Source organism: Condylura cristata, unplaced genomic scaffold, assembly GCF_000260355.1.
Source record: "Condylura cristata isolate star-nosed mole 26May11 unplaced genomic scaffold, ConCri1.0 scaffold00001, whole genome shotgun sequence".
Taxonomy (NCBI): Eukaryota; Metazoa; Chordata; class Mammalia; order Eulipotyphla; family Talpidae; genus Condylura; species Condylura cristata.
This window is the reverse complement of record NW_004567102.1, coordinates 25,678,952-25,703,690: the sequence shown is the minus strand read 5'-3', so window position 1 is coordinate 25,703,690 and position 24,739 is coordinate 25,678,952. Positions and strand designations below refer to the sequence as shown.

Below are 24,739 nucleotides of genomic sequence, written 5' to 3'. Positions count from 1 at the left end.
GGGGAGGGGGGAATCACCACTTTTTGAATATGAAAAGAGGCTTAACAAGGTGAATCTGGTTTAATGATCAAAGAAAATGCATCACAGTTTTTTTGATAGTATAGAAAGTTAAAGAAAAAGATAATATAGAAATATGTAAGCTAAATACACATTTCCACATTACAAGCAATTTCACAAGGAAAACAGAAAACTGTTGAAGAGTAAAGCACAAGTCACACAACAGGACTCTTTAGGGAAAAATATACACATTTTCACTATTCTTAGTAAAAAGGATTAAGCTATATTAATCACATTAGTGACATATGATTATCTTATTTTATCTTTTGAATAACAATATTCATTATGTTTACATTAATAGAAAGAGCAGTTATTTTCAGATATGTGGATACTAAGCAATTTAAAGGAAGCTAGATGCAGAAGATTGCCTGCTCATCTTGATGAAAAACCTGGTCAGTGAAATTTAAATCATAAATGGTTTCTAAATAGGATATTTACTAATAGGTTCTAAATCCGTTCTCATTTATTAGAAATGAGGTGTGGTTTGCTTGGCATAAATCCTGGCACTTGTGCTCTCTTCTTCCCTTAATTTCAGGAACATTTTGTTCCACATGTTAAGAAGTATGCTACCATCTATGACTTCCTGGAAAGGAGTACAGCTAGTCACTTTCTAATTCATTAAGAGTACATTTCCGTGCCTTGTCATAAAGGGTATAACCTCCTATGTGCCTCAAAAGAAAGTGACTTATGGCCTTTTGATCTTGGACACTATTTTCCCCTTATCTAGTGATTAAAAGGCTCACTGTATTTAAAGAAAATAAATTCAAGCTATAACGGTATGTATGGATGAAAAGATACAGCATGGGGGGGGAGGTGTTCTATACTTTAGAGAAAGCCTATTTAGGAAGATAGCAAATGAAAAGTCCAAAAGAGATCAAAGGATTGAAAAATAAGAGAAAGTAAATATTGAATGGAGCAGAATATTTTTCCTAGAGGACATGGTTCTCAGGTGAGTTCCTAATGAACTTCAGCTATTTTGTTAGCTTAAAAATGAATATTATTTCATAACCCAAAAGTATACTACAATTTGTGATGCCCCCTCTTCCCCAGCATCCTTATACATTTGGTCATAAAGCCTTTATGATTACATTTCACAAAGCCAACCCATACCACTGCCACTAACAATAGTTGCTGAAAGCATGTATCAATTCTTCCCAAATTAACCTGAAATCAATGCAAATACAACAACATTACAATAGCTTAATAGAAATTTACAAGTTTAATTCAGACTACAAGACAAATCAGTAGTTGCCAGAGGTTAAGGAAAAACGTTGAGTAAATGGGAAAAAAAGGAGTCAGTTGTATGATGAAGAGTGTAAGACAGATGGGAATTTTCAGTGGCAAACCAATGTAATATATACAATTGTTGATATATAATGATTCCCACCTGAAATTTATATAATGTTACAACTTAATGTGAATTTCAATAAAAATAATAAGTAAAAAGGGAATTGACAAGTTGATTCTAAGATTTGTCTGGATACTGAAAGATCTAAAGAAGACAAATCTAGATGAAGATTCTATATAAGAGAACACTATTTTGTAAAAGAAGATAGAGAAACTCTTGGTTTCCAGATTTGCTATATATCTATAAGAATGAAGATTGTGGTATTGGTTTAAGAATAGAACAACAGAACAACAAAACAGAGATTCTAGAACTAAACCTACATATTTATAGTAATTTGATGTTTTACAAAGATACTAGAGTATTTCTGTGGGGAAAAAGAATCTTTTTCAATAAATGGTACCAGAATAATTCCATATACATAAGGACATAGGACAAAATGAACCACAATCTCTACATCATATCATATACAAAATTAATTTGGTATATCATAGATATAGTAAAGCTAAAACTGTAAGGCTTATAAAAGATAATGCAGAAGAATATTTTCATGACCTGGAGCATTAAGCAATGATCTTTAATAGATGACTCATAAAAATGAAAACTAAAAAAAGATTAAAAATTAGATTCCACAAAATTAAATCCACACAACTATTTTCTTTTATATATTCTTTGTGTATATATGACATATATTTGAATCCCTCAAATATATATGTGCATATATATATATCCCAAATATGTATTTTTAAAACAAGGCAATAATAAGATGATGAACAATCTATTTTAAAAGTGAGGAAAGACAGGAACAGAAATTTCAATGTGGATATAAAATGGTCTATAAATAGGTGAAAAGGTACTGAACCATATCAGTCACTAGGGAGATGTAAATTAGAATACTGGCGAGGATTTGGCACAGTGGAATTGCCACAGATTGATGGAAAGAGCAGAAAATGATACGGGAATTTTAGAAACTGTTCAGAAGTTCCTTTTTTTTTAAAGTTGAAAATATTCTAACTTGTCTTTTACCCTGCAAGTCTGCCAAAAAAATACATCTCAGACAAAAATTTTAAATGAAATTTAGACAGTTTTATTAGTAACAACAAAATAACCTGAAAACAAACTGAGTGTCTATTAACAAGAGTGGATAATCAAATTGTGGTAAAATTATACAATAGAATAACACTCAGCAGTATAAGAGTATTAGTTACTAATCCATAGCTGCATCTCAATCTAGTATGTTGAGAAAAAAGGTCAAAATGAAAAGATTTTCATTATGTTTCTATTTGCATGAAACTCTGAAATGGACACCACTGATGTCTGACAGAAATCAGAAAATGTTTGCCTCTGGAAAAGGTGGTTAACTGGAAAAGGACTGAAAGAACTATCTTGGGTGATGATAATATTCCATGTATTGACTGTGCTTTGGGTAAGAAAAGGATATATTGCTTAAAGCTCAATCATATTATTCACAGCATTTTACTGCACGCAAATTCTACCTCAATTAAAAAGCTTATTGCATGTTGCTGGACATTTTCCTAGATATAACCTAATTTGATCCACTTAGTATTCCCACGCCATTGCTAGATTAGAAGACAGCAATAGAAGGTTAGATATTTCCTTTGTTCATTTAAAAAAATATTTAATGGTTACCTGTTCCAAGATGTTAAGCACTGTGCTGGGCACAGGGTATATAGAGCAAATCAAACAGATAATGTTGCTTCCCTTCTAAACAAAAATGAGAGATTAAAAATCTTTTGTAGGAAAAAAAAATGCATTCCTAGAGAAAATAAGTTTTTTTTTTTTTTTTTTTAAGAGAATAGGGTTTTTGGGAATGTGGTCCAGATTACATTTGGACAGGCATAAGTTACATAGTTTCATAGTTTAACCTAAGAAGGAAAGAAGATTAACTGTAGCAGGAGGAATATGCAAGAAAACCCTGAGGTGAGGGAAAGAGTTTTATCTTGGGAGAAATATATAATGGAGGGGATTCTTTGTAAATGGCCTGTTCACACTGTACCAGGACACTAGGCACAAACCAGGCAGCTGATCACTGGACTCATATATGACTTACACTACTTTTACAGTGTTTCTAGTGCAAGGCCAGCATGAATGAATACAGTGAAAGAATGGGAAAGTAATGAATATAAGGTGGTGAGAATGGAAAAGTACTTTGGCGCCAGGCTATCTAGAGGGCCATGTGATCAGTCCTGGATTTCACCCCAGGTATAACAAAAACCTCACTCAGTCTAACTAGAGGTTTTAGCACATATGTGTCATGAGCTCATTTATAGTTTAAAGAAAGCAGGAGGATGGTGTGTGGGGAATGGTTAAAAACTTGACAAATGGCATGTGGCCAGTAAAAGGCAAAGTTTTAAACCCTTCATTAAGAATCATTGAAGCTTTCACGTCATCTGAATTGTTGAGTCATCTGACAACAAATGCTTGAGCCCCATTAAAGCCGTCAGGTGAGTGTGTGTCTCCCATATCTGCACTACAGCCTCAGGAGAGGTGCTGAGTCAGAACTGCCCGGGCTTTGCTCCCAAAACTCTGACTTCAGAAACCATGAAAATTGTATTTATTTTTAAAACCTCTAACATTGACATGTGTCATTGGTAACAACAGATGATTAATTCAAATTATCTTTCTCAATTCTATGAGGGATCTTAAGTACATAGGGTTTACTCCATATCATTATTTTGGAAGTTAGAAAAAATTATCATAAAAAGGTCTAACTAAAAGTTCTTCTAAAAAGTAACAAAAATAAGTATATGAGGAAGAAAATTAGATAATCAGACCTAATTTCTATTTTGTGAAAGCAATACACATCATTTATATCCAATAGGAAAATCACTTTAAAATACAAATAGAATTCCATTAGCACAAAGACTGCAAAATAGATAAGATTCATTCAAAATTCTTTGTAGTTCTAATTATATATGTGTGAGTCTGTGTGCTGATGTATCACCTACCAAAGATTTGTCTATAAAAACAAAACTTTGTATTGTATTTTATGTAGTTTAACATTGAACACATTTACAGGTTCTTATCATGAATCTGATGAATATTCATTAATATATGAATTGCAATTATTCAAGCTAATCATTTATTTATTAGAGTGGATTTGGTGATCCACTCTACAACCAACATAGGATAACTTTATATAAATATTTTAATTTGCTTGCTTTGAATTTCACACATTAAAATTGATAGTTTAGACCTAGATTCCACTCAGTCATATGCCTTCATTTCTCCAAACTCAAGATTTAAAATTAACTGACAGCACTACAGAGAAAAATATACTCTAATCTTTAAGCATGCTTTTTTCAGGGCATTAGTATTTATCTATTAGTTCTAAGGTTTGGTATAGCAATGCTTATGATCGACTATACATGTTAATAAAACAACTTTTAGGACAGAGAGAAAAAAAGGCTGAGATGTCAAAAAGGAGTCTATCTTCAGGTGAATTTAGCAAGGAATTAGCTGTCAACCCTGTCTTTTCTGTCAGGTGTTTCCTTTCTGTCCAAGACTGTCAGATGAGTGACATTTCTACTAGAGGTTTAACATTTATTGCTGTACCTTAACAACTTTTCTTCTACAAAGAAGGAGCTCTTAGCAGCCTTAAATTAGAAAACAATGGTGGGCTCTTTGTAGAAGAAAAGCTCTTAAATTTTAATATGTCCTGCTTACATGAGAGTAATTGGATTCTTGTTTTAATTTCTTATGTACTGGTAACCAATAATCACCATATGTGAAGAAATTGTGTTTATTTCTTAAGCCAAAGAAGGAATTCAGAATGATTTGCATTCCATTTTATCCCTGTGGAAACTTTTTCATACACTGTAAAGGGCCTCACATTCTAGTTCTAAAGGCTATACAGGCTAAATTTTGGGTAAACACTTATAGAAAAGGTCACTTCTACAAAAAGGATCAGTGTTAAAATGGGCTTGCCTCACCTTACCTCATAGTTCTTCTATTCATATATACAAGAAGTTTCTAGAAAAGTCAAAAATGTCCAGAGCTGACAAATACCAGATCCAAACCATGTCCATTTCTTTAGGTCTGTGGCTGCTTTGAGCTACAGTAACAGAGGTCACCAGTTGTGACAAAGATTATATGGTAAAGCATTTACTATTTGGTCCTTTACTCAAAAAAAGCTTGCCATCCCTTGAATTATATCTGTAGTATTTGTGAAAGGATTTCTATCCTATACGCTATCCCAATTTAATCTCACTCAGAGATAAATTTTGCATTGTTAAATGATCTTTAGTACTAACCTAAATTATACTCTTCTTATCCCATATTTGCCCCCAGAGAAGTATAGGCTCAAAGTTAGTATAATGGGCCATTAAAAACTCTATTATAATCTTATAAAAAGAGCCTTTCATTTGTGTGAGAATATCTGTCATTTAACATTATTCATTGTCTGTGGTGTTTATTCAGCATTTTAGCACTTTATTCAGAATACTATAGTCCGTACTCAGTATTCTTATACATATTATCAGTTATAATCAATCACATAATATTTATAATCACATAATATGGTTCTCCTGATGATATTAGCCAAATTTCTGAACAGTTAATATTGGGTACTGAGAATTGGGAAGGTGAAAAAATCTTGAGGGAGAAATTTATAATTTCTCTAGTATCTTAATTCTAGGAGAGGTGGGGAGAAAACAACAGCAGATTATTTGCACCCTTTCTGTGAGACTCTTGGTGAATCATTCAACTTCTGTAATTTTCTTTCATTATCTATTAATAAAGATAAAACCTGACTTAACTATCTCTCATCTGAGGAAGGTCTCAGCATTCTGCAAGTCTGTTTTTTCTGGTATCTCACCATAAAACAACAAGAACCAAAAAAAAAAAAAAAGAACTGAATTGCAATTTTTTAATTGCAATTATACTTGGTATATTATTCCTCAGTTAACTAATTAACTAGTGAAATTACTAGTAAATATTATTGATTTTCATACCATGTGTAAGACCAGTGCTAATATTCGTGGCTTTGAAAGCTAAGATAAATCATCACCCTTGGAAATCAGAGTATATGATGGGTAAGGTCAGTCAATAAATGAATTGAGGATAATGTGACTGGGGATAACAAGATAGTCATAAACCATTAAGTAAAAAAGACTGTTAAAAGGCTTTGCTAAGGTGATTTACATAATCTAAAGGATAGTAGGAGTTTATCAGCCAAAGTAAACGTATAAAGGCTTAGAGGCATTGGTGGTTCCTTTGAATGTGGGGTACCTAGAAAGCATAAAGAGAGGGTCCCTAACATGTAGTAAAAATGGGAGTTCAAATACCTTGCAATAAGGTTAGATAAGTTTGGAGAGAGAAATATCTCCATAGGAGAGGAATATTTTTATCACATATACTCAGGAGAGTTCTTATCTCCTACAAAGTTAATTTATATACAAAAGGCAGCCATGAATGTGGGTGATGTTCAGAAATAGTCAGTTTTATGAGTAGATCCATGGTAGAATTTGGTACAACAGAGTATAGAATAACAAAAGCAGGGTTTTTGCTTTTTTTTTGCATTTAAGATAATTTTCGCAATAATAATGGACAGCCAATACAAGCAAAGGTTAAATGAGCAGACCAAAATTATAGTGTCATGTTGTCCAATTAAGCATTGATGAAGACCAGGCCTAAAGCGGAGATGATGGGGATGGAGACTGGATTGATCAAATAAAAAATCTCTTTACATTTCCTGAAGGTGAATTTTATATAACTACTTGAGAATAATTGAACATAAGGTAATCAGAATAGGCTGAACTTTCTCAAAGCAAACAAGAGCACGCAAGTCTGAAACTTGTGTTGTACTTCTGCTTCTGTTGAATGAATGCTCTCAAGTTTTGCTTAGACCTAGGTTTTCACTGAAGAACACACACTGACTGCCTAATATGTCTGCCCTATCCATCAAAGTTGTTTGGCTTTAGATATTTCAGCCATTTTATTAACTCCTTATCAAATCATTCTACTTTTTGCTTGTTTCAAACTCATCTTTCATACTGATTTTTTTGTTTTATTTTGAAGTTGACTTCAATAATGTGATACTTGGCTCCTACCACACAAACCTAGAAATGTATGATCAGGGGACAAGGAGGTTAAAATGGCCTAAAAGAATCTCTCCAATTCCATGCCTTTCACCTGTGAACCACATACTAATAAGAAAAAAATAATCATTTATTTCTGGGAGCCTGAAAAAAAAATCAAGAAACTAACCAGATATTCTTTTCTTTGGCTGATAATGGCTTTCATGAATGCAGAACTCTGGCAAAGTTTGCAAGATACTTCAAAATGGACTCAAATGAACCACACATAAGCTTATTACATTTAAATCCTTTCACAAATATCATAGCAAGTCAATAAATTAGATTTTAATAAATCTAAATAGGGAGCTTTAGTTTCAGCCATTAAGATCACACACATATTTGAGAATAGTAAATACACATTTGGGACATTATTGGCAGGAAATCACTTTGAAAATTCTCTGGAAATCATGAGTAAGCACTTTTTTTTGAAGGATATGAATATTATTTTACATGAGTTATTAAATAAGAAAACTCACATTTATTAGGTTTAAGAGTTTCTTTAGCAAAAATCCAGGCACAAAATCACCTTTAAAACAAATCATCAGTCACAACAACGCCCAATAGATTTTATCATCATTTGGCTTAGATATCGTCTAAAGAAGGGGCCCCTCATCATTGTAAAACTAACAATAAGTATTAGTCTCCAGGGGTATAATCCCAAATGATGGATTAAAATAATCTACCCTGACATTCAATAAATATTTGTTTTCATTATTCAGACTGTATGTTGGTAGTGAGTTTAAAAATGAACATAATGTAGTCTGCCATAAGCAAATACAGTCTAGTTGAAAGCAGGTAACACAATATAAGATTGTAGGTATACTCTGGATAAATCATGGACTCCCAGATGATAAGAGTAGAGATTGGAGGAAGACTTCCTAACAGGGGGAAAGGACTGAGCATCTTGGGAAATGAAGTAGAGTAGAAAAGAGTAACATTGCTCAAGCCCCAAGGGTAGTCTGGAACAAGAAAGAACAGAGTGATTCTGATGAACAATAAGTGGTTTGTTGGTGCAGGTGTCTACAATAATATCCAGTAAAGCAGAATGAGAATGGGGAGTTCAATACAGGTCCTGTTTAAGGTTTTTCAAGTTTAATTAATTACAGGAACTCTTTTCCAATAATTTATTCCTGAACTCTGATGTATTAATGCCAAAAAAAAAAAAATCAGTGGCTTGAAATCTGCATACATAAATAAAACATGTTTGGCTGCTTGAGACTAAGCACAATTTGAACATCTCTTATGAATAAGATGAGACCAAAAAAAAGATGTTTACACAGGGGAGTGAGTGGTGAAATTTGAATCTTGATCCATCACTAGGGACATAAAGTAGAGAGAGTTTGATGATGCCAACAGTGGTAGACTAATGATGACAGTGAGTACCTACTAGAAGCAAAAAACTGGATTTGAGAAATATTTGAGGATATAACTAGCACAGAGGATGATGTACTACACGAGGAAGTAGAAGAAATCATAGATTCCACACAGGGTTCCAACTTATTTGCGACCACAGAAAATGTATGTAATTTAAATATAAAGTGTTAGAGAATGAGAAAGGAAAACACATAGTGAATTTAAGGGTGAGTAGAAAATTTCACACGAGAAAATTGGAAGCTCAGGAAAGAAGTGTAGAATCAGATGTACATCTGGCAACGATCATTATCGTTATCATAATCACAGCTATAAACTAGGCTCAAGTGTGGTGCTTCATATGCACTATCTCATATAACCTTGACAACAACACTCTGAGGGAGATTCTAAGAAGATAAGATGGAGTATTATGCACAAGATCATACAAAGAAGTGGCAGATTTAATGTGCTTAAGTCTATCTAGTTATAAATGCTTTCTCTTAACCATCACCACCCAAGAGATGAATATGTCTACGCATTGAATCTCAAGAGAAGAAGCAAACTATTTCAGCAGGTATCAGACGGGATAAGCTGGATAGCTGGAAACATATTCAGTATTATTTCTCAGAAGTTAAAGACATACACATTCAGAAAACAGGCAAGTAAGTAAATATGTGAAGATGTGGTCTATGGCAAAATAAAATAGGAAAAATAAGTGAATTCCTTCTTCACTTATTTAAAGTTATCCAAAATAAGATTTTATTTTTAAAAAAAATTCTGACAAAAAAAATTCCACCAAATATCTTACATTAAAATATGACAATTTTCCAGTTTGACCCAACTTTATAAATCATATTTAGTTTTTATATTATATAAACTACAGAATAAAATCATAACACTTAGTAAATGGCAAAGAAGCACAGTATGAAGGAAACATCGTAGAGTATATGACTTCTAAAACATATGCTGACAAGAAGTTTTATATTTTTTGCAAGACTAAATTGATCAGAATAGCTCATTACATGTAATAAAATGATCTGCACATAAAGAATCATGAGATAAATTCTTTCTAAATAATGCTAAGGAAACATTTGCCATTCCCAAATAATCTGGGAACCTCCCTTTGGTTTTTCAATGAGCACTTTTGCTAGGGTCTATTAGGACTATATTTAGCACCTAAGATTTTTCTTTCATATTTGACTATTATCTCAAAATGGTTAACTTTTCTGATGTCTCATGAGGATGTCTGTAAATTACAACACTCCTGTATTCTCTGTATGATAGTATGTGTCAGTTAGTTTAACCTCTAATTCTAGGAGCTGTCTAGAAATGTACAGGATGAGTGGTCAGCTGGAATTATGTTCAAAAGGGCAATGCTCTGATAGTGGAAATCTGCTTACAGTCAATACTTAGTCTTTATCAAGCTAATATAACCCATCGTTAAAGCTAGTATGTGCAAAATCATGATGGTAGATGCATGAACATATTTCCTTTAGTAAAAATAAAGGTACTGAAAATATGTGGATTGGCTGTTGTAAACATTGCTTAGTCTTAACTGAACTGTAAATATAGATTTTATTGAAACTTATACACTACAGTTGACAGAGGAGTTTTAGGCCCAGTCATTCTGTGTCCAGATTAAACAATGCTATGAAGGGGCACATTGTAAATTGCTTTTTTGTCCTTCTCAAGTGAATGCTACACACAAGGTATGTTCAAAGTATTCAAAATGGCAAAGACCTATTATTTCATCATTATTTTTTCATTATAACAAAATAGTGAGGTAACAGGAGAGAAACTATCTCTAAGTATGTCAAGAGACTTTGGTGACCACTACTATCCAAAAGGAAAACAAACTAACAAAAAAAGCCAAGAGTTTTGCCAAGTTTGATTTCCACCAGTTAAAAAGAATGTTATGAAATCTTCATAAAACATATCTGATTAAGAAAACTACTCTCTGAATATATTTCCAAAATAAACTTAGCTTTCTGCAAAATAGTAGGACCAGAAATAGTGTACAGGCTTAATAACAACAAAACATTTGCATATACTAAGAACAAAAACTCTTTATAAATAATATTTGAGTAACACATAAATGTCCTGGGTGAAAGTATAAATGCATTGAGATGTCAAAGGGTAACAGTGCCTTATGAGAAAACTCAAAACATAATGAAATGGGTTCCTGCTCAACTTTGTAACTGAATTTTAAGAAGAGATATAGTAAATTGCATTTGATTATTTTGCTGCCAGCAATTGTATCTTTAGGTTAAAGATGTAAATAAATCACATTTAAAACTATGAATTCTTTCGGCTTGTTTCTATCTTGATGTAGAAGAATGTAGAGATACTCAGTAGTGAGATAATCGAGTCAATTAGATTTCAACAAGCAATTCAGAGAAAGATCCCAGTATGACACTTCAAAACTATTCAGGACATCAATATCAAATATCAGTTTTCACACAAACTAGCCATGATGACTCTTATAGGCTGTACAAAATAACTTGTTCATCAAGAAACTCTTAGCTGTGTGCATTTTTCTAAGCAGGGGATACTGAAGCATCAATCAAAACTTCCCAGGGAAGTCAATGATAGAAATCTGATCAATTACAAATTGACCACAGCAACAAAGGGGTCCTTCACATATCTAAATAAAATTCTGCAGCCACTAATCAATAGTTTACCTTTTAAAAAGTACTCTAACTTTATACAGATTATGAGTTTATACAGTTGATACATTTTTCCAAGAAATCATCAAATCTAAGTTCAGTAAAACTGATATGTAATACATAAAATGAAGTAGGTTGATTTAAATCAATTCAGCACATAAACCATAATAAAATATATGATTGTTTGCTCCGGAAACTTGATACTGAGTGACTAAAAGTAAAATTCTAATATTTGCTATTTTTTCCAACTAGTCATTGTACAGTGCATTGTAGGCTTACAAGACTATGTATTCAGAGCTAGAACAGTACAACTAACACAGCACAGAAGAAAACCAAAACTTTTCCTTTTCTTCATCATCACCACTACCTACTACCCACAAGCATCAATAACCACAGCAGCAAAATTTACCATAGCCTATTTGGGACGGCACCATTATGGCCCCTAAACCACATGGAATGTATTCCATAAATACCTGGGGAGAAACAAAACTACATTACACTAGTTTTTCCTCTTTAACAGAGCCCATATCAGTTGTACTTCATAATCAAAAATGAAAATATAACTAGATGTCGTATCTTGCCTTTCATATTCATAATACATGCAGATTGGTTTGATGAAACAAGAAGGTTGAAAAACTGGGATGGGTGAAATGGGTAACAGAATGCCATTTCTTGAGACTATGTTAGTTACTAAATATCACCATATCGATCTACACTATTTGGTAGTCACTGACTACATGGGGTCATTGCAGAGCAGATTGAAGTGACCACTATTGTAAGTAGAAAATGCACACCAGATTCTGAAGAGTGAATAAAAAGATTGTAAAATATTTCATAAACTTTTAACAATATTAATTTAATATTAAAATGGACATACTGAATTAAATGTTATTAAATTTAATTTTTCTTTTTCTTGTTCTAAAGTGGGTTAAAATACTACAATTGCACATATAACTAGAAGGTGTGGCTTACACTGTATTTCTACTATTCAGCAATGACTTAGACAATCACCACCAAAATATGTAGCAAGCCTGTGGAAACTGTACTGGTCTACCAACTTGCTAAAAACTTGTAAAAACATGGTTATATGGCATGAAACAGTTTTAAAGTCATACTTCCTACTGAAGATCTTTTATATTTCTATGTTGTGACTAGAGACACAACAATGTGTAGATGGTAAAAATGAAAGGAAGGGAGGCTTTGGTGGAAAAATTTGAAATATGAGGTTAAGCTAAAGCTTGCTTGTTCTTTCTGATCCTCAGACCCATCAAATAATTCCTACTTCAGAGGGAAGCTCTCCTTGTCTTTCTGGAGTTTCAATATCTACCCACAATTCTTTAACAAATAAATGGGTGTTCATAAGGTATTTGAAGCCCTGCACACGTGAACAGTGAAAAACAGCGAGTTAAGCAATTAGAATAATTCTGTAGGATTTACAGTACTATCTTCTCTCCATCTCTACTTCTCCCTAATTTCTTTCTCAGTTTGACCCTTATGTCTGCTCTGCTGGTTATTTCATACATTTCTTTTTCCTCTCCCAATTATAAGTGGTGGTTCTTTTCTTTCTATAACAATACTGTGGAAATATGTTTTATATTCTCTCATCTTTTGTTAAGGAAAAAAGACACAGGAAAGAAATTGGGAACCAACACATGAAAGTGCATCTTATGGCCAGTAGGCACATGGAAAAATGTTCAACATCACTTGTAGAAAAGGAAAGGCAAATTAAAACCACAATGTGATAACATGTCACACCAGTGAGAATGCATCATTAAAACAACTAACAACAAAACTGTTGGTGAGAATGTGGAGAAAAAGGAACCCTCTTACACTACTGGTGGGAATGCAAGCTGATACAACCACTATGGAAAGCTATTTGGAAGTTTCTCAAAAGGCTAAAAATAGAGCTTCCATATGACCCACCAATCCCACTCCTAGGAATATACCCAAAGGACACAAAAACATTGATTCAAAAAGATACTTGCATCCCCATGTTTATTGCTGTTCTATTTACAATAAGGAAGACAGGGAATAAACCCAAGTGCCCAAAAATAGATGAATGGATTAAAAAGATGTGGTACATATACACAATGGAATATTACTCAGCAATCAAAAAGATAAACTCATACCTTTTGTGACAACATGGATGGAGCTGGAAGGGATCATGGTTAGCGAAATAAAGCAGAAAGAAAAAGAAAAATACCGGATGATTTCATTCATAGGAGGAGTATAAGGGATCAGAGGGGGTGAGGGGGAACAGAGAAACAAATGTAATAGAGTAAAAATGAGAACAATGAACAAGTATAAACCAGAGACATTTTATGGGGATGGAAAGGGGAATGGGATCAGAACTGGGGTGGGAAGAGTGCATTGGACTATGGTGATGGTACATGGGTGAACTGGTGGTGGAAAGCCCATGGGGATTACAACTGAGATGAAAAAATGCATAAAATGAAGAATGATGTAAAAAAAAAGAAAGAAAGAAAGAAAGAAGAGAAAAGAAAGTGCATCTTAGTTCTAAAGGAACTTTTACTGTTGGTGGTGTTTTTCTCGCTAAACCTTAAGGGTCCTGCAAGAGCCATCCCCCTAGGCCAGACCTAGGGTAATATGGTTCAAGGAGAAATAACCTAAAGTTTCTTAGGCCCTACGAGAACCAAAATCAGATTCTTTGGGTGGAAATCAAATTAGCAAAGATAAACAAATTATCCATAATTTTGCATGTCCTACAAATTTCTAATACATCAAAAACTATTAAAAATGCATCTGATTTTTAAAAATGACAATTTGGGGCAAAGTTTTTAATTATTGGTTTTAGCACCTGAAAATAAACAAGCCCAAAGTGATCAACAGATAATATTAAAACTAATGGAAATCCTTTAGGGTTGGAGTAGGTTCATTTAAGATTTCCATTAAGGGTTTCATGTTTTGGACAGAGAAGATTTGTAAAGAGCTCATAGTTATTTCTGGATTAACTATGGTCATTTCAACTTAAGTTAGTTCATATAACAGGACCTATATTTTTATATTCTGTGTAAAGTGCTTATGCAGTTTTACTCTATTACAGAGAACTTCAGTGCTGGCTAACTTCCAAAATACCTTTTTGGTTATGTTAAGCTTTAAGACATGGAACCTAGAGTTATATTCAGCTAGTATTCTTTTAGATGGGTGCCTATATCAATTTCTGGGTGCATTTTCAAGAGCTATGTCATATTTATAAGAAATTTATGCTGGACTTTTAGGAATCAGTATCTTAGTAAATTAGGATAATGAATCAGTTTGTGCTCTGATATCCCACGAGTTTGAGCTCAGAGCTTTCACACTGTGTGCAACAAACATTTTACTATTCTAGGCAGTTTTTTAATTCCAAGAAAATTAACCTAAGGGATATATTTCTGGTTTGGAATGGGTTATATTTTTAGTAACAAACAAAATAATTTGGTTTCTAAAATTATCTGTCAGAAGTTCCCATTTTCTTTTGAATAAAGGTTTAGATTATCAATAACCAACTTTATCAAAACATAAACATATAAACAGAATGACAATAATTACACCATACCTTATTATGTGTTTGAGTCTGTCCAACCAGTATGAGGATGTTGGATGAGATAATAGACAGGCAGAAGTTAATCAAAATTATGGATCTCTCTGAGCGTATGTACCTAGACAGAAAGAGAAAGAAGGTCCAATTTTAAAGTGCAACAGAAAAATGAAGAATTCTGTTATACAAACTGGTGCTACTCATTCAGGAAAGATTAAAGTACAGCCTTTATAGGAGAAAAATATGAAAGAGTTGTTAAATATAAAGATTATTAGAGAAACAATTTTAATATGGTGTAGTATGTTTGATTACTTAAGAATTTTTTTTCCTAGGAGTTAGTGTGGACATTTCCAACAAAACCTAAGTTGCCGTTCTCTTAGAAAAATAAAATTTCTTGAAAGTATGTCGATCAGTGTAACTACCTTTACAAGTGTGTGTATATGTTTAGTATTATTACATAAGTCAATGAATAGAATCTCAGAATACAGATTAAAAGTCCAATGCATATTCTATAGTACCCCTTTGTTTTCTAGATAGGTGACATTACTTTCATGAAACAATGAACACTTTCAAGGGTAAACATATTTCACCCACTTTTATGTAACAGGCTGTTACAATTTATTTTCTTTTCCTAATTGTTCTGGAAAAAAAAGCTCTTTTTTTCTCTAAAAAATAACCCAATGCATAGATAATTCACCATTGCACTGGAAAATTACTTGGCATCTGCCATATTTTACCCTTATGAAGTGTTTATATATAGTCTGTTATATAATTTTAAGTGCATCAAGAATCTATGCCATGGAGAAAACTTTTCAGAATCAAATGATCTACCAGCTGCTTATCCTATTTTATTGTACCCTGTGGTAAATCTCTGAGTGACAGTAACAAAAGACACACTAGTACTTGTGTAATTTGAGACTGTTCAATTTGTTTTAAAACATGGACCCACTTTCCACAGCAGGCCTGGGCATTTCTGTGCCATGTCAAGACAGGGGTGCCAATGGAAGGTAAGCTCTGTCAAAATGTGTTCAATCCTGGTGTCTTTGAGGAATATTTAGGCAGCATCTCCACACTGTATTACATATTCCAGAAGAGAAAACAAAGCAAAACACATGTAACAATAGCATATAAAGAGCAATTTTTAATATGAAAGAAATGTCCTTCCTTTGTAAAATAAAGCTTCATAGTCCTAAACTAAGTCAATTCTCACTATTAAATGACCTGAAGAGTTATGTAACTTTGTCCCTTCATTATCCATATCTAAAAATATAACAAACTATACTTGAGGCTCCTGATACCATCAATCATAAAGTTCTTTTGTAGATTAGGGAATATAACAAAAACTTTAAGAGCTGTACAAAACTGATTCCATATATGATGATAATGGCTTCTAACACAAAGATAATTTTAAATGAGGTTCAATGATATTCGCTCTGTAAATAGAAAAATCATGAATGATCCAGACTGAGTATATTCTGAAGAATCTTTAATTTTTCCATTTTCATTAACATTGAATCACAATGTTACATTAAAATTGTTATAAAATTTCTCAAATTTTAAACTTTCTTCTAAATAGGTTTCATTAAACTATAAACATATGTGAATATTTCATTTCAATGCATGAATTGAAAGAACATATTCAGTTGCTCTTTTTCTGTAGTTATATTACCCCGTAGAAGATATCTGCATGGGACATAACATAATACTTTGATTACTACTTCCAAATAACTTTATGGGACTTCAGCACATTTCAAAACACTGTATTATATATAAAGTAATTCTAATTGTTGTAGAGTTTAAAAATCATTTGAAGTTACCGTCAAAGGGTAGTTGGATCCTAACTTGATTATTTCCATCCAGGAGTGTTACAGCTAAACACAATGTTTACAAAATGCATTGAATTAATTATTCTTCAAGCTTCACTAAACAATTCATCACTTTGAAAACTTTTATCAAACTATTAATATTGCTTTAATTCATCTATGTGTAGAAAATAAGTTGATGGCCACTAACTCTTAAGAATCCACACACATGTTGTCTCTTGGTACTTCTACACTTTTCAGTTTCACTTGATAATTTAATGCATTCTTTTGGGTAATTCTTAAGAAAACTATTGCAGTGGATGGTTATCCTGGATTAGGAAACTATTATGGTAGTTAATTAATCCTGTATTCTGATAATGTTTACATTTCATTTCTACTGACAGTGTTTGTGTTAGTCACACGCATTGAAGGGTGAAGAGAATGTGGAATTGGTACATGAACTGTAGGTGCTGAGAAAGGGAACTTAGTTCTAAATATTTCAATGAGATGAATTATGATATTATTGTAAGTACCAACTGTATTGGCCCTTAAGTAAGTCTCATTTTCTGGGATGTGTCATTCAACCAGTTGGGGGAGATAAAGCTTTTATTAATTATTTTATCTTCTGAGCCTTTGTCCATCTTACTCTAACATTACCAGGTGAACACTTGCCTGATTGAGTCCTAGACTCTGACTTCTTTTATCTACAATGTTATGCCAAAACTAACCATCTCTTTCATCATTTCATGAGATTGGTCATACTTTATCAGACTGTGTCACTTTGTCAGTGTTTCACACTACCAGGTAATTCCTTTAGCGAGACAGAATGTCCATTTTGTACCTGAACCAATACACAAAGAATGTATAAATATTTCATTTTTTGTAAAGTATGAAATTTTTTAATATCTCACAATTTTCATATCCTGGAATTAATCTTTGCTATCAAAAAAGTAAGAAAATATAGTGGAGACCAATGCTTTTTTGAAAGGGTATTAAATCAAGTGACCTTTTATTTCTAAATTATAATTTAAGTACACTGTTTATCTTCAGTGATATTAAAATATTAAAATACTAGGACTAATTTGGTAATTTTAATACTGCAAACATTCAGAAAAAGTACATACTTATTTACTAGTTAGTCACTGTCTTTAGAACATTTCTTAATAGTCAAAATATTGAACATGTACAATTTTTTCAAATCCACTAGGAAGTATGGCCATATGGTTAAGCAATCTTTAGCAGCATATGAGTAAATCTAATAAATCTCATGGATCTCAATCTAATAATAGAAAAAGAACAAATCTAACAAAATACTGAATTTTCATGTAATATCAGAAACAATTTCAAATATCTTTCAACCTCTTAGTCCTGCTTGTGTATTTCTCTGACTTATTCTCATTGATTTTTCAAAATCAATAACACTTCGTCAGAATGCTATTGGAGACATTTAGCCAAGAGAACTTTCTTCAGCATGTGGTATTTTGTTAATACATAGAAGTTTGGAAGACTTTACTCATTATCTGGGACATACTGAAAGCATGTATTTAAGACAGTAACTTAGTAACCAGATTTCTATAACAGAGAAATTTGATTAAATTTATTAAATCTCAAAATTAGTATTTGGGATAAATTAAAATCATTGTTAGACAGGACTTTGGATAAGAGAGTACTATGCTTGTGAGTAAGCAACTTGTTGAAGGCTATCATCATTTGAACTGGGGAGAAAAGTGTGTGCATGTTAATTCTCACGATAGGGGAATACAGACAAGAAAATTAGGTAAGCACATTACTCTTATTTATTATAATTAAATAGCAGCAATTATAACTGTTATAAAAACCATTACTTCCAATAAAGTAGGACAGTAGACATACAATAGATACTATATTCCTTGATTTGACTGTGAATAACATTGCATACCATTTCAGTGTAGCAATTTATTACATACCTCCATAATGCTGCATAGACAACTGCTAGGGTGATCAAGGCCAAACAAGAAAGGCCACTGCCTACTATTAGGGTAACTGAAGGTGTACCAGAGGATTCCATGATCTGTAAATTAAGAAAGAAAAGATTTTTTTGAATTAAAAATAACTTCTAAACTCAGCAAAACTATCTTAACACCCAAAACAGCCAATATAGTTGTTATAGTTACCAGATAATTACCCAGTAACCACTCTGTTCACATATTCTCAACCTTTAAAATGACTAATTCTACCTCCCCACTCTCTCCCACTGTGAAGTAATAAAGACCTTCAAGTTTTAAATGCTTGACTATGGCATAATTATGACATTTTAGAAAGTTATGACTTTCTAAAATAAATACCTGAAACTAAGTTGGTCAGTATTCACAATGAAAATGAAATTTTCTCCAGCTGAATATTAAAACAGAATTATTTTTCCCCCAATTACTTGAGTTATTTAACAGTATCCTTTTTGATAAAATTTATTTTGATTCCCTGTTTAAAAAGAGATTGTGTTACTCAACTCTGGCACCTAGACATTGAAATTTTTCAAACTTTCTGACTTTGACAACTTTGTTCTAAGTCAACTATTCTCTCATTTAATTCCATTTGCTTGGCCTCTAAAAGTAAACAAGAAAATCAAATTTCAAAAACAAGACCTTAGAATATACTCTATGATATTTTTCCACTATGAAATAAGTAAGTGGTGATAATTTTCACAATGCCAGGATCAGATCTCAAATACATGACCTTGACAAATAAGCCTTATATCTTTTAAAACAAAGATTATAAGCAGTCATTGATATAAGAGATCTCATTCCTTAAAAACTAACTTGACACTAACACAATCTGTTGTTTTTCTTTAATATGGGAAGTTTGAAGAAATATACTTTAAGATCAAGAGGGCTCCAAATCTTAAATATTCATGTTAAACTATATTAGGTAGTTTTGTTATCAAAATAAGTAAAACAAGTGAGGCATATTTAGGCCAAATTCAGAGAGAAAGTCACGTTTATCTAGCTAATTTTTCAGCATGTCACTTTATAAAATAATTTTTCAAAATTTATTTGATGGAGTATTTTTGTTTTAGTCAGTTTATAAGGTTTTCTCAGTAACTAGTTTTACAAACATACATACTTTTAAAGAATGATTTTACAGTTTTTGAGAGTCCAAGCTTTTCATGAAAACTTCATGTGATTTTTAAAAGATAAATATCCAAGGACACCCCCAGAAAATGTACTGAAAATGTCCAATGCAGATATGCAATGTGTTTGACTACAGTGTCTGGGGTCTTCATTCTATTACCAACAGTATCTTCATAAATTCATTAGAATAGCTTTCCAGTTATAAAACAAAGGTTAAGTTGGCAATTATTTCCATTTGAAAGTTTGCAGCATATTTGCAATATGACTGGAGTAATTCCTCAAAACTATACTGCAGAAATTTCAAGTTAAAAGACATGAAATTGAGTCGGATTTAGTTACAGCACACCAACTAGCATTCATTTCACCAAACTACTATAGCTAACGAGGAGACGAACCCAATTTTGCCACCCTGCAACATTTTCCATTTCCCCATTTAAAATGCAGTTCCCTGGAGAAACACTCGCCACATTGTCCCTGCCTTTGCATTAAAGCCTTGTTTTCCCTTTGTTACTTACTATTTCTCTAGGTTGCTGAGCCAAAATGGCGAAGGTAGAGAGACGATCACATAAGCATTTCGTATGGGATGCATCGGTAAGCACAGTTTTACATCCCTGGGTGGACCACGTTCCCAAAGACTCGTTCCTGCAAAGGGAGGGGAGGGGGGAAATCGCGATAAATACGCCTGATGGCCAAATCCGTAAAGAAAAAAATGCAGTTTAATTGAGAGAATCATCTACTGTAATTCCCGTACAAGAAAAAAAATTCTATTTGTTGTTGAATAGGACGCAATTTAGATGCATCTCCAGTAATGCAAAGCGAGAGTGTTTGGAAAAATCAAGCAGGCGGAGGTGCGGTGTGCAGAGAGCTGTCCAGCGCCGGAGGTGCTGAAACCCGGACTAGCTCTGTCCAGCCCTCTGCGAGGAACAGCAGCGGTGGTGGCAGCAGCACGAGCAGCCGCCAGAGCTTTGGCAACCACTTCCTATGCTCATCGGATCATTTCAAATACTCAGGGTGTAAAGAGGCTTTATATTTTTTCATATCAGCTCTGATTCCCATCCCGTATTTTTGGACAGTGAATTCGGCTTTTAAATTGCGAATTTCTTTGAGAAGCCTGCCTAAAAGGTTACATAGCTTGGGTTGGGTGATAGGATCTTCTCCGCTGCTGGTTAGGGATTTTTCCTCCCTTTAGAATTAGCTGCTGTGAAAATTCACCCTGGAAACGGGAAGCAGAAGCAGCGGCGGCATCAGCTGGTTCTGATTCTCACTGCTTCTGCCTGGTATCCAGGGGAGGGGTGGGTTTCAGACATAAGCTTCCCACTGCACACTTCACTCAGCCCAATGCACCTCTGTAGCCCTTGCCATTTATTCCCTTCACCCACCTCTTTGCTCTGAGGTAGAAGCATTAAGCTACCCTCAAGTCTGTTTAAACATTTAGAGGAGTAACTCCACCCCTAAGTCCGGTAGGGAGGGACGTTAGTTTCAGTTTTCTCTTTGATGTAGCCATTCAAAATTCTAAAGCATATGTTTTACTTCCCACCCCAGCAGAACAATAAAAATGGTATCAACCTAGGGCTTCCTAGTGGGGGTGGGGGTTGGGTGGGAAGGAGGGAGAGTCCTTCCATCCCCCAACTGAATTACTATACAGGAAAAGGAAGAAAAGGGAAAAAAGCAAGTGTTCATCCAATCAACTTTAGTATCATTACACGTGTTATATACTGAATGCACCAATTGTCACCTCCCCTCCTCTAGGCATGGAAACTCTCCAACTAGCAAACCTATATGCACAGTGTTCAAATTTTAAACCAAGTTACTCTGTGTTAAAAATTACTCTAAAATTGGAAAAAGGTAACACATGGCTGGTGTTAATTTTGATATGCTACTTTTGATTTCAACTCCTCCATATTTGAATTCCTAAAGCTATTGGGTTAAATATGTAGACAGTCTATTTCTAAGATATTTCATTGAGAGAAGATTCTCTGTGACATTTGGACTTCCAAGTTGAACTACACAATATAATTCACACTATCCCTTTTTGGTATCTTGAAGTGATATATTTTTAATATTAATGATTTTATGTTGTTAATATTCATGATTCAAAGAACTGTTAATTACAACTTCTTTTAAAAAGGAGTATACTCTTTTTTTTTTAAGATTTATTTATTTGTGCATAGAGAGCTGGGGTACAGGCCAGAGGCTCAGGGGTGGTGAGAGGCTTCACCAGAGACAGAGTGGGGAGCAGAACAGGCAGATCCACGAAGTACACTGCTGAGGGGAGCAGCGGGCAGGTCAGGAGAGGTCTCCCACACCAAGTGGTCACCTCCGGGGCAAGTGGGAATCGAATTCATGTGGAAGCAGCTTTAGATTCTCAGTACTGTGCTTTAACTCACTGCACCACCAGGGAGGGCCCTAAAAAGGAGTATACTCTTTTGGGAGTGAACTACATAAAAAAATATACTCTGAATATTAGTAAATCCACAATTTAGAGGGTCTCTTTTTCTCATGATGTTTTAAAATCATGCCAAATTTAAAAAGCATTTATCCCTTTAACTGTAACAGTATTGAATTTTATTTTTCCCTAACCATAACATAGCAGCACTTCAATTTATTTCATTAGCTGATTTGTCTCCTATCTTATTGTGACAAACAGTTAAGGCAAAATGAAAAACATTTATCTCATCTGATTAAAGTTAAAAAAGATACTTAAAAAATCTGACATGTTTTAAAACAAAACATCTGAATAATTCATCCTAGATCACCTGTTTACTGTAAAGCAATTATCTATGTACTCAAGATTGAGTCTAGTACTTACAATTTTTACATATATCCATGACCAATAACCAATTCAAAGTCCTAAGGAAAATACCTTTGCTGTAGGACTTCATGTGAAGCAAAATTATATACTTAACTTACTCACAGAAATGTCAACATTACAAAACTTTGGTTGTCAACTATAAAAGCACATTGTCAATACATCATTGCTAGACTCTAAAAATCACATAAACTTTATGTTACATTTTCATAAAAGGTCAATACTCTATAATGACTGCATTGCTGACCTGGCCTATCCTTGGAAAAATTTGGTTAAACTGATCTCCATGTTTAAGTCTTTATTCTATCCTAAGCATGAGGTGTTTCTGATGCTTCTAATCCCAACAGAACCCTTTTAATGTTTTATTTTCCCTAAGTTAAGCCTTTCTACTTTCCTTTCTTTGTAACTATTATCCCTTTGTTGACTTTATATGGTTATAATAGAAAATAATATTAAGAGTAGCTGACAATGGTTTGATGTGCTATTATTTTAAGACAAGATATAAAGCACAAAGTGATGCATCTAATAGAAGAATACCAGAATTTGGAACATATGAATAGAAGAGAATACATGGAAAGGTGAGAGAGGACAGGTTGCCAAACTCTGGATTTGACTAGTCCAAAGCAACAAAAGGTGTTAGGCCATTTTGTTGCTAAATTTTAAATTGTTTCATTATCCTAATATTTTAAAATCACATAAAACACAAATTTTTGTTTATATTACAAGCACACATTTTATTATAAAACCTACAGTATGTGCCACCTGTATTTTCAAAGATTTAATAGCTTATTGCAACTATATGAAAATCTTTGAAAGCATGGTACGCATGCCTGATTGATTTCAGGGAGATCTTGTAAAGCAAACTGATATGTGGTAGAGCTAATGTGAATCAAAGCAGCTTCCTCAGTCTGACAGAACAAGATTTTTAACAGTGGACTATTCCAGTAATCACATTATTCTTCCATCATAGTTTTTTTTTTCTCTCATGATTTATGATTAATGATGTATTTGTGAATTATTCTTAGTTATTAAGTCTAGGTTGTCATCAATAGGGTAAACAAGAAGCAAAATATGTATCAACATAAGGCTTTAATAAGGGTAACGGACAATGTCAGCAGCAAACACAAAATGATGTATATATACACATTATACTGAAATCCACATATTTATTTTTCTTAGTGTCTATTATGAGCATTACATTTTTTTCAGATAGTTTTCAAAAATAACCAGGTCCATACAACCAGCATATTCTTTGTTGGTTACACCTACATTCAGCCATGCTAGCTGTTAGCTGTCATCTGTACCTCTTCTATTCTTCCTATTATTAGACTGGCTAGTAGAAGGAAAGTGTTACCTATTCCAAGTACTCAAATACATACCCACATGCATGGAATTCTGTGGATATGTAAGACACTGAATCCCTTTCTCCCAGCTTAATATCTGAGGACTTTCCCCAGCTTCCTTCTGAAACTACAGTTTCTTTTTGGATGTGAAACATCAGTGTATTCTTGATTTCAAGGCAAGTTTATATAATGTTTGACTGTAATCTCCAGTATTTCAGATTAAAGCGAAAAAAAAGAAAAAACCTTTATACAAATGAAAAATTATTCACTAAAAACTTATAACAATAGCAATAACACATTTCAAAACTGTTTCAAAAGTCAAACTTAATCTTTTGAAATAGCAGTGAAACCAGGTATTATATTTAAATTGGTCTTTTATAAAATGGTTTATTCTGCTTTTTATTTATTTTTTTAAGATTTATTTATTTATGCATACAGAACTGGCCAGAGGTGCAAGGGTGGTGAGAGGATTCACCAGAGCAGATTGGGAGTAGAACAGGCAGATCCACGAAGTACACTGCTGAGGGGAGCAGCAGGCGAAGACAGGAAAGGTCTCCCACACCATGTGGATCACTTCCGGGGCCCGAGATTGAACTCACACTAAGAAGCTGCTGCTAGCTTGCA

The 24,739-nt window shown here is 33.4% G+C and overlaps 1 protein-coding gene across 3 annotated transcripts in view; it reads right to left on the bottom strand.

Annotated features, from left to right (window-relative positions):
* Window positions 1-24,739, bottom strand: part of ADGRB3 (adhesion G protein-coupled receptor B3) — a 650,534-nt gene that overhangs the window by 109,563 nt on the left and 516,232 nt on the right. For all 3 annotated transcript variants that reach the window (XM_004673604.2, XM_004673605.2, XM_012721768.1), the window contains 3 exons: window positions 20,479-20,605; window positions 18,803-18,906; window positions 15,073-15,175 (listed from right to left, as the gene is read on the bottom strand). In XM_004673604.2, coding sequence (XP_004673661.1) covers window positions 15,073-15,175; window positions 18,803-18,906; window positions 20,479-20,605 — 334 coding nt within the window. The remainder of the gene's footprint in view (window positions 1-15,072; window positions 15,176-18,802; window positions 18,907-20,478; window positions 20,606-24,739) is intronic.